At 36.6% G+C, this 14,112-nt stretch overlaps 1 protein-coding gene across 2 annotated transcripts in view; it reads left to right on the top strand.

The window, feature by feature from the left end:
- Positions 1-12,277, top strand: part of LOC122084595 (alpha/beta hydrolase domain-containing protein 17B-like) — a 17,262-nt gene extending 4,985 nt beyond the window's left edge. The window contains exons 5-9 of one of the 2 annotated variants that reach the window (XM_042652969.1): positions 1,663-2,149; positions 2,943-2,979; positions 3,201-3,437; positions 3,530-3,577; positions 11,638-12,277. In XM_042652969.1, coding sequence (XP_042508903.1) covers positions 1,854-2,149; positions 2,943-2,979; positions 3,201-3,437; positions 3,530-3,577; positions 11,638-11,898 — 879 coding nt within the window. In that variant the 5' untranslated portion in view covers positions 1,663-1,853 and the 3' untranslated portion in view covers positions 11,899-12,277. Of the gene's footprint in view, positions 1-1,502; positions 2,150-2,942; positions 2,980-3,200; positions 3,438-3,529; positions 3,578-11,637 lie in introns of those variants that run through there. The other variant, XM_042652970.1, reaches the window with a different exon arrangement.
- The last annotated feature ends 1,835 nt before the right edge of the window (positions 12,278-14,112 follow it).

Genomic DNA, 14,112 nt, shown 5'->3' with positions numbered 1-14,112 from the left:
GAACTCCACCAAAACTGTCTTTTGGCTTTAATTATCTTCTTAAGATGTGGTATTATATTTTATCTTGAGGCACGAACTTCCAAGCATTCTATTAGGGCTTTTGACTCGGTCATTCCATTGGACTAAAGTCTAGTCCAACTGTCAAAAACACTTAAAAATTGAAATGGAAGATCAAAATTACAGCCTTACCCCCCACTACTTTGGATTTTGAGGGTGCTTCTCGGACTTAAAACAAACCAATAAAGTGATTGTGTGCTAATTTATACAAAGTAGGCCGCACACACACACCCCAACAACATAAAAGGTATTTTGACCATATCCATTGAAACTCATGCATTTAGGGTCAGTTTGGGATATATGCAAAACTGCGAATGACAAAATCACGCACCAAAGTTGGATCCAAACAGGCCCTCAAAGTGTGCCCCACTGCCATTGTCACTCACTAAGTCACAAGCACGTTGACAAGTTTCTTTAGAATGGTCACCTTCTTTATGGTACCATCAAGAGCCTACTTTATCCTTGTTTAGCCAACAAAGCTAGTTTAGATCTTATCTAAGGCATGTGGTTGGTATAGCTAACCAATGACCTTTCACCCTCAATGAATAATAATAGGGTCACCATCAAGTGTTAATGTCTATGGGGTTGTTGAAAAATATGTATCTAAATTGAATGGCTTGCTAACTGCTAAAACAAATGAATCTAATCATCTCATCATATTCTCTTGGTTAAGCCAAAAGAGAAAAAATATATATTGAATCACCCAATCCTTTTTTGCGGTCCTAGTTGACTTAAAGTGGGTAATATACATAGTTAACTCAAATTGGATGAACTACGGAGAATTTAAAAGTAGAGGGTTTAGTTGATCATAATATGATATTAATTTTTGCATCTTCAGATATTCTATTAATCATCTTCGTAACGATCTTCGATAAGAAATGTAAAAAGATCTAACACTAAGAATCATGATTGAATAATCTATATAACATCATGTAATTCACAATCTTATTAGTTGTCGTGGAATCAAGGAACCTTCCCATCCTCCCATTCAAGAGGAGATTAAGATCTGCCGTTATAAGTGTTAAATACGATGAGAAAAGAAAATTATACGCTATTTTGGGGATTTTCCTCTCACAATCTGTCATCTTGTTTGCTATTGACTTGTCATATAAAATGCCAATGTAGTGGATCTCTCCCTCTCTCTCTAAAAGGAGGATGAGTCAACAAAATAACTACATGACTAAACAGGGGTATTTTAGTAATTATGTGAAATGGCGGGCAGTAATAAGAAAACCAACCGCCAGCTTTCCAAAACCATTGGCTGACAAAGCAAATGAAGGAATGTCTGACTCTGACGTCAGAATCTGCAGTTTTCTTTGAGATTTCCGGCAGCCTTTGACTGAATCTCAGCCGTCCATCACCCAACCCGAGATCCGATCGCTTCATTTGTATCCTCTTTTTTATTAATTTTGTTTCGTTAATAATTTCTTGGGTTCTGTTTGTCCAGTAGTTCCAGCTCACCCAACTGGATCGGATCTATTTTCCGCCACCCTCCCACCATTGAATTCTAATTGACGCCACTTGGATTTGCATCAAACGCAGTAAAAATTTACCCCTTTTTTTTTCTGTTGGAATTTTTATTAATTTTTTTTTTCTGGGTTGTAGTTTGCAGGAGGATTGGAGAATGTTGTTCTATGAGGGAGAAGAAAAAACAAAAACAGAGGCTCAGAGGGGCAGAGAGAGAAAGAGGCTGCGGAATTGAATACTTTTGATGGAGTAGTTGTTGTTGTTGTTGTTGGTGGTGGTGGTGGTTTTGTGTTGATTCTGGTTGTTTCGGTGGTGGTTTGTGTGTTTTAATGGGCAATGTAACGTCTAACGTTGCTGCAAAGTTTGCATTTTTCCCGCCAGACCCACCAACGTATGATGTGTGCAGCGAAGATGGGAAGCTTTATTTCTCAGGAGTCACGGCTGATAAGAACATGGACGTTCATCTGCTTGATACCAAGGGAGGGAACAAGATTGTTGCGACGTTTTGGAGACACCCACTTGCTAGATTTACACTTCTGTATTCTCATGGCAACGCTGCGGATTTGGGTCAAATGCAGGAGCTTTTTATTGAGCTTAGAGCTCACCTCCGTGTCAACATCATGAGGTAACCCCCCCCCCCTTCATTTCTTTTGGAAAAAAAAAGGGTTATCTATATGGGTTTTGCCAATTTTCTCATCACTGAATGGCTTCTGCTTATTGTGGCCTGTCTTTTTTTTTTTTTCGGTTCATTTTAATGTAAAAGTTCTCATATTTTTTATTTGTTTTCTGAAATTTTTTTGGCATCAAGCATTTACATTTTATTTGCTTTCTATTGGTTGGTAACCTATTTAAGCAAATGTGGAATTTTTTTTTTCTGCTAGAGGAAAGGAGGATGTGTGGGTTGCTGCAACAGGTGACTGTTGATATTATGTGTATACCGTAGGCTTTGCACCCATGTGAGAATAGCATGTTGCTTTGTTGGAATGTGATGGTACAATGTCTGAAATAAAATATAGATTGCTGCTAGATCCAGGCTTTGTGGGCTAGCTGTAGCAGAAATGGCGGCAATGAGCTTCATGAATGAATTTGAGATGGTTGTGAAGCTTTCAGGTCTAATGGGCATTTAGAAATGAAATATGTGTTTTAATTTAGAATTTTTTGAAGCTCTTAATGTATAAGCATTTGGGTATATCTGCTTGATCCCAATAGATTTTGCTTTGTGATGTCTTTATATGGTTTTGAATATATTACTTGTAGTTTAAGGCATCCCCTCGATTTTTTAAAATTCATTTTCCTATGCCTTTACAGATATTATGGACATTTTATTTTATGTTGAGGCTGTTATAATCATTTGATATAATATTTTTTCCTGGATTATGGAATGTGATGTAGTTAAAGCACATTTTGTCTTATTGCAGTTATGATTATTCAGGATATGGAGCCTCGTCTGGTAAGGTAAGCTATATGTGACAAATCTACTATTTGAATTATATGTGGCTATGAAATTTTACTATAAGGTTTGAATCTACTGTTAGATGGCTTTACAATAAAAAAAGGAAAAGAGAATGGAATAATGGAAGGGCCCTTTCTAACTCTCTCACTTACCATTGATCAACCTATTTATTTTTGTCTGTTTATTACTACACCTGATAAAGTTTCATTGTTGATGCTGATAGCCATCTGAGTTAAACACCTACTGCGACATAGAGGCGGTGTATAATTGTTTGAAGAGAGAATATGGAATTAATCAAGAGGATTTGATTCTATATGGACAATCAGTTGGTAGTGGCCCAACACTACACTTAGCTTCACGTTTACAAAGGCTGAGGGCTGTTGTTCTTCATAGTGCAATACTGTCAGGCATAAGAGTGTTGTATCCTGTCAAGATGACATTCTGGTTTGACATTTTTAAAGTAAGTTTACCCCAGGGCTGAGCTCTTCTATGCCTTATATTCATTCTTAAATACCTGGTTATTACTGAGGAAGTTCCATTTGTTATTTCCAGAACATTGACAAAATACGTCAAGTCAGCTGCCCAGTCCTTGTCATACATGTAAGTACTAAATTCCAGTTACCTATTTATTGTCTTTTAACCTCTAGACTATATTTAGTCTATCCAACTTTGTCTTTTATTCTGTAAAGGTTATTGAGGAAACAATGGTCAAGTGTTGGTTTATTATGTGCTAGATTATGAGTCGTTCTTTGCTGATTGACTGCTCATATTCCTAAGCAATAACCTGCTTGAATAACGAAAGTTGGATTGCCATTTTATAGTAAAAAGTGCTTCACCTTTATGGTAGAAGGTCAAATAATCTGTGAATTTAGCTTCTTTATATGCTTTATGGTGCTTTCTATTAATTTGGTTATTAAGAAATTGAAGCAGTTGGGTCCCTTGCTGATTATTGAGTCATGGAAATATTCTTTTCTTTCGCTTGAATAATCTCAAAGGGTAAAGGGAGAGAATAGGTAAAAGGGGATTGTGGGAAGTGTTCTTCCTGGATTCGTTTTCCCCTAGTCTTGCAATATCATTTTACCTTCAGATCTGGAACCAGAAGCCTTTCAATGCAGCCACTTTTTGACAAAAAAATTTATTTTCTTAATTCTGCATGCTCAGATATCTATTCTCCATGTGTTCTGGCCGTTAAGAAATAAATGAAATCCCTTATTATGAAAATTGAAGTTGCACAGGTTCAAGGATTACAGTGACAGAGAGAGATTTGAGGGTTGGGGACATTGATGGCTTATTTGTTCACTCATTATCCATCTAAACTCTTATATTTATTTCTTTATTATTTTTGCTTCAAGCATCCTAAATCTTCAAGTGGTCAAGATTTCCTTTGCTGTATGTTATCTTCAAATTCCTCATCGAGACCAGTTTTGAATTGGCTACCTGTTTTGGCATGCAATTACATCACTTGGGATTATGGAACCTATATTAGTGACAGAGGCTACTCTCGTATTTATTTCTCTTCTTTTGAGATTGAAGGCTTCAGATGTTCCAGTTGAGAGTCTTGAGTAAGAAGAAGTGTATTAAATGGGTTAGAGATTTTCTTTTGGGGAAGGGGGTGGGGGAGATGGAGAATATCTTTGCAGATAATCCGAAAGAAGACTCTCTGCATAATCCGAAAGAAGACTCTCTGCATCTTAGTAATGCTTTTTATTGAAGGAAAATTGCAATCAATGGGTTTGCAGCATAATGTATTACTGACTCTTTGGAGTTGGAACAGCGGCTCAATTTGGCGGTTCATAGTGTGATACTGTAGAACTCCCACATGCTAAGCTTTGTATTTTCTGCCTCCTAAATGAATTAAGTGCCTAGGTTGGACATGTCCAGGATTCTACATTTTCTGATTCTGATGGTACATTTTTTGAATATGTAAAACTGGGGCATTTAATTATTCGAACTCTGCCATTATGCACCCTTTGTCTATCTCCTTGCGAGGGTGATTTTTACATAAGCTACCTGATTTTCATAGCACCTTTTGGCAGGTGTGGTTCTAGTCAAATCACTGCAGAGAATAAAAAAACCTCTTAGTATCACTCCAGAGATGTGATACCACAATGCACCACAACCATCACACACCTTCTCCACTTATGGAGAAACACCTGATTGGGGTATATTTGGCATTAGAGACAGTAGATTCTTCTTGACACACCCTATCAAAGCAATAAACTAACGTCTTCCTCTTAGATTAATTTTATGTGTCCTATTGTTTAGTCTATCATTGTGGTTGTTACTGCACATTGGAGCTTGTTGTATCTTGGTATTGCTTGCTTTCATATTGTGGAATATTATTTCACACATATAAAAATTAGTAAACATATTTTCAGAATGACGGAGCTTATTACTATTAATGATCATTAGTGCCTGTTGAGTGATATTTGAGTCTACATCATTGGAGACCAGTTGCCAGTGAAGGATAATGAGCAACTAAAAGTGACTGAATATTGTTTAATTCCGTGCTTCAACTATCAGACAAAATCAATATGGACCACTCATGGCTGATTGTAGCTTGGAGGACGTTGTGGGATTGGATTAGCTAAGCTAAGCAAGTCAAACTATGATTGCATAATTGGAGTCAAAGCCCATTTGGAGAATTGTTTCCCTGTCAAACAAGGTCCTTTTTACATAGGTTTCAAGGCACTTGAAATATGTGAATTAAGCATGTTGGAGATTGGTTGAAGTATTTTTTTTTTTATTAGGGTTCTTCACTGTAGAATATCAAGATGATATTTCTCCCTTTAAATTTTTTTTTTTGTGTGTGTGTGTGTGTTTGCTCATTTTGTAGTAAATCAGTAGATCAGCATGAATAACTACCTGTTCTACTGATTCCATCATTTAATTTTTTTCATTGTTGAAGTTGCTGGTTGTAATATTCCAAGTGAAAATATCTAAAAAGTTCATTTTATTGAAAGAAATAGTGCAACTTTCTTTGTTTCATAGTTCACTGTTTCTAATATGACATTTCTATGAAATTTCAATTAAAGTCTGGAGTATTTCTCTGTTTTACTGTGTGAAATTTTAGAAAAGAATTCTAGATTTTCCCTTAGGAATGTTTTGGACCGGTATTGGTTTGTTCCATTTTTGCACATTGGACTGGATTGGCCAATCCTCTTAGTGGATCAGGTGGACCCATCCTAGATTGGATTGGGATTTGCTGGGACCGGTCTGAGCCCCAGTTGTGATCCTTACATTCTGCTTTCCTTTGTATACAAGAATTGCGTTGACACAGACTCACTATTAAGAAGTGAGGACTCATCAAGACTGGGTATTAACTATGCATGCCTTTGATGTTCTGGTTGATGCAATCAAAAGGAAAAAAAAAAGAGTAGAGCATGCAGAACTGTCGAGAGGTTAGTCAGAAAAATTTCAAAGTCCGGAGTGCTATTTTTCAATTACAAGCCATCAACCCTATGTTAAAGATTCTTGTTTTAGCAGCATGATATTCTTGTCCTTGCAACTTCCTGCAATACCGGTACAAACTCAGATATGAGTTCTTTCTGAACAGGGGAGTATGTGGTTCAGATGGATTGCTATGATTGGGATTTCTCAATTAAAGGAGCTTCTTATAAGACAGATAATTTTTTTGTTCTTGCCTCTTTGTTTTAGATACAATTATAATATATAAAGGTGAAAAATTTGGTGTTAATCAGGAATAGAAAAAAAAAATTGAAGAAGCAAGTCAATGGTTAGGTGAACCTAGGGGCAATGCCTCCATATAGTCTCATGTGTATTATAACATATGTTGGTATATCATCAAGATAGAAAAGTCTACAAGATTTAGGACAGAGAAGAAACATCAAAATTGGACCATATAGAAGGATGCTACATGTTTTGAGCAGCTCAGGTGCAAGAAATATGCAGCCGTATCCAAACAAGTGCCTAGCTGTGTCCACACAAGTGTCTGAAGCAACAAATGTACACTTCGGGAATCTGTCTGGGAGAAATGTCTTGTAAATTATAACTAGGGGTGATATGCTTCATAAATAATGTTCTAGTCATGGTATGAAGGCTTTTTCCAATTTCTTTAGAAGCCATTTAAGTTATCAAGTATCTCCTTTTGACATTTTCTATCATATTTATTGCATATTGCCTTTTCATCTTTTATTTTTCTTATTTATGTGAACATCGTACATTTGTATGTATTTGTTTAGTTATTTATATTTATTGAAAGCTCTTCTGGTGAGTGCTGAAATGCTTTGAGGCTTATGCATCCCCTTTCAGGAACATGAACATTCCACTTCATACCTTAGCATTTGAAATCACTGATTTGGATTTATCACTCCGAATGCTTGCTCCCCACCCCCCTGCTTTGATTATTCGGAGGGAAAGGAAGTGTTGAAGGCTTAGGTTATCCTTATCTGTAAGGTGCGGTAATGTGAGTTTATCAGAGACTTTCGTAGGAGGGTTGAATTTGATTCACAGGTTTTTTTTGGTCTTTGGGGTGTGTACCTTGGTGCAGGTAGAATTATTCTAGATGTCGTGTTGTTCAGTACTTGAGATCATGGAAAGAGGTATGTTGGAGACCATTTTCAACAAGATCGTAATACTTGACATAAATCGATAACGAAAACTTTTTTTTCAACTCTTTCTTTGATTTATTTTTTATATATTTATAAATGAAAGAAGAAACAAGAAAGGCTTCACCACCCGACATACGGGAATGGAATGACCACCATACTCAACCTATTGAATCACCAGAAGGGTCTGATCGGAATCACCACCAAGAGGATAGGAATTGCATCCCCACAGTCCAAAAGGACAACACAACCACTGCACCAATAAGGCTAAAGCCTTTTTTCTTTTTTTTTTTATTTGGGTCAATCGTTAGAGGTGTAAACCCCCTCTCCTTTATTTATAACCTCATAGAACAAATAAAATAGGAAGCCTCTAGTATGGCAGGAGGATCCCTTACAACTTAAGTCTTCCTTAAAATAGAAACTATCTAGAACTTTACAAAACAGAAACTATGGTTGGAGCATGTCTATCCACAATCCCCATAGTAGTTGGAATATCTTTAACAGAATATTCTCCACTCATATCTCTTCCCGACCTTCTAGAATATCCTCCAAATCTCCTCTCTATGATTTTCATCAGTTCTCCTAGGCTTGGAAAACTCATCCTCAAGTTTTGAAAATCCAAGGTATCAAATCCACACAATGTACCTTTAGTCGGAGGTAGAATTCAATAACCATCGACTTCGTTTACCATCCCACCATGGCTTTGATATCAAATAATGCAGAATCAATCTCGAACCAAAGAAGAACCAGTGGGAGATCAATCACAACAGGATTGTAATATGAGACAAACATAAATAGATAATGGAAGTTTTTTAACTCATTTTATTTTATTTTATTTTATTTGCATATAAAGGATACGACAAAGGCTTCACCACCTGGCCTGTGTGAATGGAATGACCACCACCCTACTGAATCACCACAATAGGGTCTGATTGGAATCACCACCAACCAGGCTCTTGGAATCACCACTAAGAGGGCTAGAACTGCATCACGATAGTCCAAAAGGACAGCATCACCAGTGCACCAACAAATCTGAAGCCAAAACTCACTTCCCCCCCCCCCCCCCCAGCTGTTAGAGGGTTTATTCCCCTCTTCTTTATAGTAAACATCTAGTATGGTAGGAGGATCTCTTACAAATTGAGTCTTCCTTCAAAATAGAAACTATGGCTGGATTGTAGCATATCTATCCAACCCTACAATATAGAAAGTAAGAAGCCACAAAGTGAAACCTATAATCTCCATATCTTTGGAATATTTTGAACAGAATATTCCCCACTCAAATCTATTCTAGATCTTCTAGAATATCCTCTAATCTCCTCCCTATGATTCTCATCATGGACAGACTATGACCATGCTATTTGGTGATTCTTCGCTTAGAGTTTAGATATGATAGGTCTACAATTGGCAGAGAAGCTAAGTTAAAGCATTTTTTATTTTGTTGTGGAGTTTTTGTATTCTCTTAAGAACTACGTGAGGGCTAAAATAAGTCGATCTGATTTCTCTTTTCCTTTTATAATTGTGGTGGGGGCTATAATTAAATTCATTTAGATAGTGACAAGTGACAAAGGGTTTTAGTTTTGGTGAAGGGAACCTAACTTAAATCGAAAGTTTCTTTTCCCTTTTTTTTTTTTTTTTTTTTTCTAATTTGGTCCCAGCCTTCTATCAATCTGCAAAGGACCCAAGTCATCCTGACATTCTCCAGTACTGGTTTCCATATTCCCAAGGACAGACATACACTTTTGTTTTGGAAAAGTCTAATCAGACTAGGAATCTTGTTGTGGGTCATTTTTTCCTTTTTCTTTTTTTCTTTTTTTTTTTTTTCAGGAAATGGGTTATACACTCAAGGGAACTAAGGAAGCCTTCTGAAGAGTTATAAAATCTGCATTGGGTAGGGAATTAGGTGTCTGGTTATTGTCTATATAAAGCATGGAGTAGAATGGTTGTTTCTGTTGTTATGTTAAATGGAATGGTTCTCTTCCAAGTAGTTTGATGGTCAAACCCTAGCTTTGCTCATGTTGAGTGAGATCTAATCTCTCTTTCTCCCTCACCTCATTATTCTATTTTGGGTCATTACCTGCTGATCTTGTAAATTACCAGCATCAAGTGTTTAGAGCCCTCCCAGTTGGAGATATATTTCTGGGTTGGTCAAAGTTATCCTTTAATCCTAACCCACTATTCATGTGTTTACTTCCTTTGGTATCACTCGGGTCCTGTAGAAGGAGAGGAACAGAATAGAATTTGACTAAGCACTAGCCTTCTACTTTGCTGATATTAGCTCCCCTTTGTGTAGTGAGCTATAGCATCTAGATATTCTGCTGGTTCTGAAAGGACCCCCTCAGACCCTTAACAGTGAAAAATTTTCATGACAAATCTACAACAAAATGATTATCTATCTATATGTCTTTGTGGAGAATATGGTTCACAGTTGTTGCATAAACTATAGTGATATAAATGCTTTTGCCCCTCTATACTAATACAGTTATCAGTCTCCTATCAAATGAGTTAACATCTGAAAAGAAAAAATAACTGTTTCCTATCATAGGAGAAGTGGTGAGGAAAGACATGCTTAGGTTAGGCCTTGTATCTTGTATGGCTTCGAATAGATCTGATTGGAGAGCTAGGATCCCTGTGGCCGACCCCATTGTTGTTTGTTGTTGCATCATAAAATAAATAAATCACTAGTTTTTGCCCCAGATTAGGTGGTGACCAGGGAATGAAATTTGAGGTGGACTTCTGTGGAAATACTATTGGTTGGCCAGCTATGTGTACTATTTGAGTGTGTTGAATTTTTAAAAACTTGTTCTCCAGCAGTCCAGCATGTTGGAGTTTCTCTTCCTTTTCTGGAAATAGAAGAATCCATTAATGTTGCCCTTGATACATTATTCAAACAAGGACTTGGTTAGAGGGGGTCCATAGTTATCTTGTGTTTAGTGCAATATTGATGACATTATCTAACCCTTTCAATACTGGTGCACATTGAAACCCACAGCAATTCGTCAAGAATACCAAAAAAAAAAGACCCCCCCATGTACATAGAAGATATCTTCTCCCTACCATTTTTTGAGTTTATTTACACGTATGTCCATGTAGTTCTACGAAGGATCCATTTTGTTTATCTAATCTTCAATAGGGATTAAATAAGCATTTTTTTTTTCTAACTAAATGGTACATTATCATGTTAAACAAAAAGAATTTCAGTTCTCTTCTAAATGCAGTGTATTGCTTATGTTCCACTTCAGTGCTATTTTTATCTCCTTATCAAGCTTCCATTTGCACCTAAATGTGGTTTTCCCTTTTTAAATATACTTGCTTTGTACTCCTTAAGCAGTTGGAGTACTCAATTTTCTTAATACAAGTCAAGTGAACTGAGGAATCAAGCAGACTTCTTCTAGGTACATCAGAGATTCATTTGGTAGCTCAATATAACTACAATCATTGCTGTCCCCACTTCCCACCTCCGGAGGGGAAAGGCAGGGGATGATGTGAATAACCCTTGAAAATATGAAGTTTGGGAAGGATCGGAGAGCTTCTGCCTGCAGTCAATAATGTACTTAGGTTGTTTAAAATATATATATATATAAAAAAAAATCATGTACTTTCACTTTTAGTACGTTCTTTACCTAAAGTTCCTTACTTATCTTTGAACTGTATGTTGATGCAAATTGTGATCAGCAATTAATTAATTGAAAACCCAGTACAGCACATAAATGGTACAAATACGAACCACAAGGAAATTATCAAGAAGTACAAACAATGGGTTATATATTTGATGAAAGAAAAGCAAGTATGCAGGGAGTTGGGGCTTCATATTCTTTAAATTTTCATGCTTCCCCTATATTTGGTAGGTAAATTGTTCATTCTACCTAAATTTGACTTCAGAAATTCACACTTGGGTGTTGTTCTTTCCCATTAATTTCTTCCTGCTATAATTTTTTGTTTTCCGATTGTTCCTCCATATTTTCTCAGTATGTTTAAGCTTTTTGTTTCCACACTAAGGTATTGATTTATACAAATTTCATGGGATCTATTCCGGTATATATCAGTACATTCTTGCTGTTTGCAATGATGCATATTGTAAATGAATCATTTCAGGGAACAAATGATGATATTGTTGATTGGTCCCATGGAAAACGCTTGTGGGAACTTGCCAAGGAAAAATATGATCCACTATGGGTAGAGGGTGGTGGTCACTGCAACCTGGAAACTTATCCTCAGTACATCAGGCACTTGCGCAAATTCATAAATGCAATGGAGAAACTCTCTGTTGTAAAACAGCCAAAGCAAAACCTTCCTCAAAACCCAACTATCACTGAAACAAAACATAACAAGTGTTTGAGATTTGGCAAGAGATAACTAGTTCTTTCAACTACTCCAAAAGGTGCTGTTTGGAAGCAGCTGCTGAGTTTGCAATGGGAAAATCTTCAGAAATTCCAGGTAAACGTGCTTGCTTCATAAATCCAATCTTAGGTGGGCAAGCTCCTTCGGCTTTGTCAAGAGAACTAATAGGAGTCATACATAGATGTTCGATTCAGATCAGGTTCAAGCACTAGTTTTGAGGCTCAATGACTACTGTGCAATGTTTTCACAAACAAAGTTGAATAGTGTTTATATGAGGTTCCAAGATTTTCCATTCCTGAATATGTTTGATGTATAATTCGCCTCTGTCAAGGCCTGTGTAAAGACTTGATTCAAAAGAAAATATATGGATTACTTATCATACTTTTTCTCAAAATTCTTGTCTCCTGACCTGAAATAATGCAAAGAAATGTTGAATCTTTCCTACTTTTTCATCTGGTTTCTTGCTCCATGTGATCTTTTCTGTGATTCTTTCATGCTATCATTATGCATTGTATGAGTATCATATTTTTCTTTTGCTGTGTATCAAAATAAAGATTTGAAAAATGGAGTATATGCTTCATATAATATGTTTTCTGCACCTGGTAAACAACCAGTTGAAGGTGGTCTTAGCTCTTTAATGGAAGCACAGGTTCGAAAGACACGTGTTCCTTCTAAAATGAAAGGAGCTCCAATTGACCATATAAAAAAGCTTTGTTATGCTATTATAAAGAGAATAATAGTTCAAATCTGGTAAGTTTGTTGTTTATTTATATTAAAATATTATCAAGTTACTGATTTATAATGTCCTTGTTGTGGTGTACTACATACGTGCATGCAAGCAATCAACAGAAAAGAGTTAAATAACTTCAGCCGGAAAAGCAGGTGGTGCCATCACCATATTACCTTTGCTGATGGATAAGATATGGTTTGGATACATAACCAAATTGGCTTCTCTGAATTCAGATTATGTACTTTGTCTGTGATGCGGGGTGCCAGTACTCTGCTGGTGAAATTATATGAACTTCAAAGACTGGTTCTTCGTATAATGATCCTTCTTCAGTGACAACAAAACCATGAATAAGATGAAGCGATCAAGCAACAACCCTGGGTATAAAGGCCAAAATACAGGAAGATGCATTTCCAAATAGCCATACTTAAGACATTCTGGATCAATATCAGTAACAAGAAATGTGATTTAAGTCCTGGAATACTGTAACTTAGTAGAGCATGACTTATGAGCCTCTTTCACATAAAAATTCAGTTTGGTGTCAGTGCCAACCATTTCAACAGAAGGTCAAATCTGAAAGTATATCCAAGATGCATAATCAGAAGATCATAACAATCAGATGACTAGGACCGTCCGATTATCTGACAATTAATCTTAGTAGGATAATTAATCTATTCATTAATCCCATTGGCAGCAGCATTAATAACAATAAGCACCTCTGTAAACTTGTACCAAGTCTCCAGCTACTCTAATGGTAGTGGGACTCTACCATGCCATCCTACCCTTTGGTCTCTCTCTCCCTCTCTTTCTCTCTCTGGGTACAGCTAATAATGCTAATATACAAGGGCTTTCCTAATCTCACATGGGGTTTGAAGTGTTTTAAATAGGACCAGAAGTATCAAGCGGTGGAAGATTCAGCAAATAATGAATCAAAGGAAAGTTAAGAGGAGGACACCTTCTGTGTTTTAATATTGAACTGACTGAATATATCCTTATGGAAGGGACTATGGGAGACAACATTAGGTAGACTTGAAGACATGATACATTTTAGAAAGTGATGTACACGTCTCTGCACTAATTACTTTATTTCACACCAAAGGGATGTCATGTGACTTATAAAAAAGCAAAGGAATCTTCAGATCTTCACACCCTAGATGAATCTTCTAGATTTATGTTATAATGTTATAAAAAGTATAGTTGGGGACAAAGCCAATGAAAGCTTTGGGTTCCATGAATACATCAAACCCTTTTCAATTTCAATGCTCAGTCAACCAATAATGCCCTTAGAAGGATCAATAAATCATTGAGGGGAGAGGAGGGGGTTTGTTTGTTGGGGGGGGGGGTTTGGGGGGGGGAGACTTGTTTGCATCTATGATCTATCTTGTGTGGATTCCTTTAATCAAGTGCAAGTTTTGCAAATGGGTCATTCATGTACGTAGGGGTGACAAATCTCTACTACCCAACATGGATATTTAAATGATCATGATATCATTCAGGGTTTT

Source organism: Macadamia integrifolia, chromosome 7 (assembly GCF_013358625.1).
Source record: "Macadamia integrifolia cultivar HAES 741 chromosome 7, SCU_Mint_v3, whole genome shotgun sequence".
Taxonomy (NCBI): domain Eukaryota; kingdom Viridiplantae; phylum Streptophyta; class Magnoliopsida; order Proteales; family Proteaceae; genus Macadamia; species Macadamia integrifolia.
The sequence above is the reverse complement of the archived record's forward strand: the minus strand, read 5'-3'. Positions and strand labels throughout refer to the sequence as shown.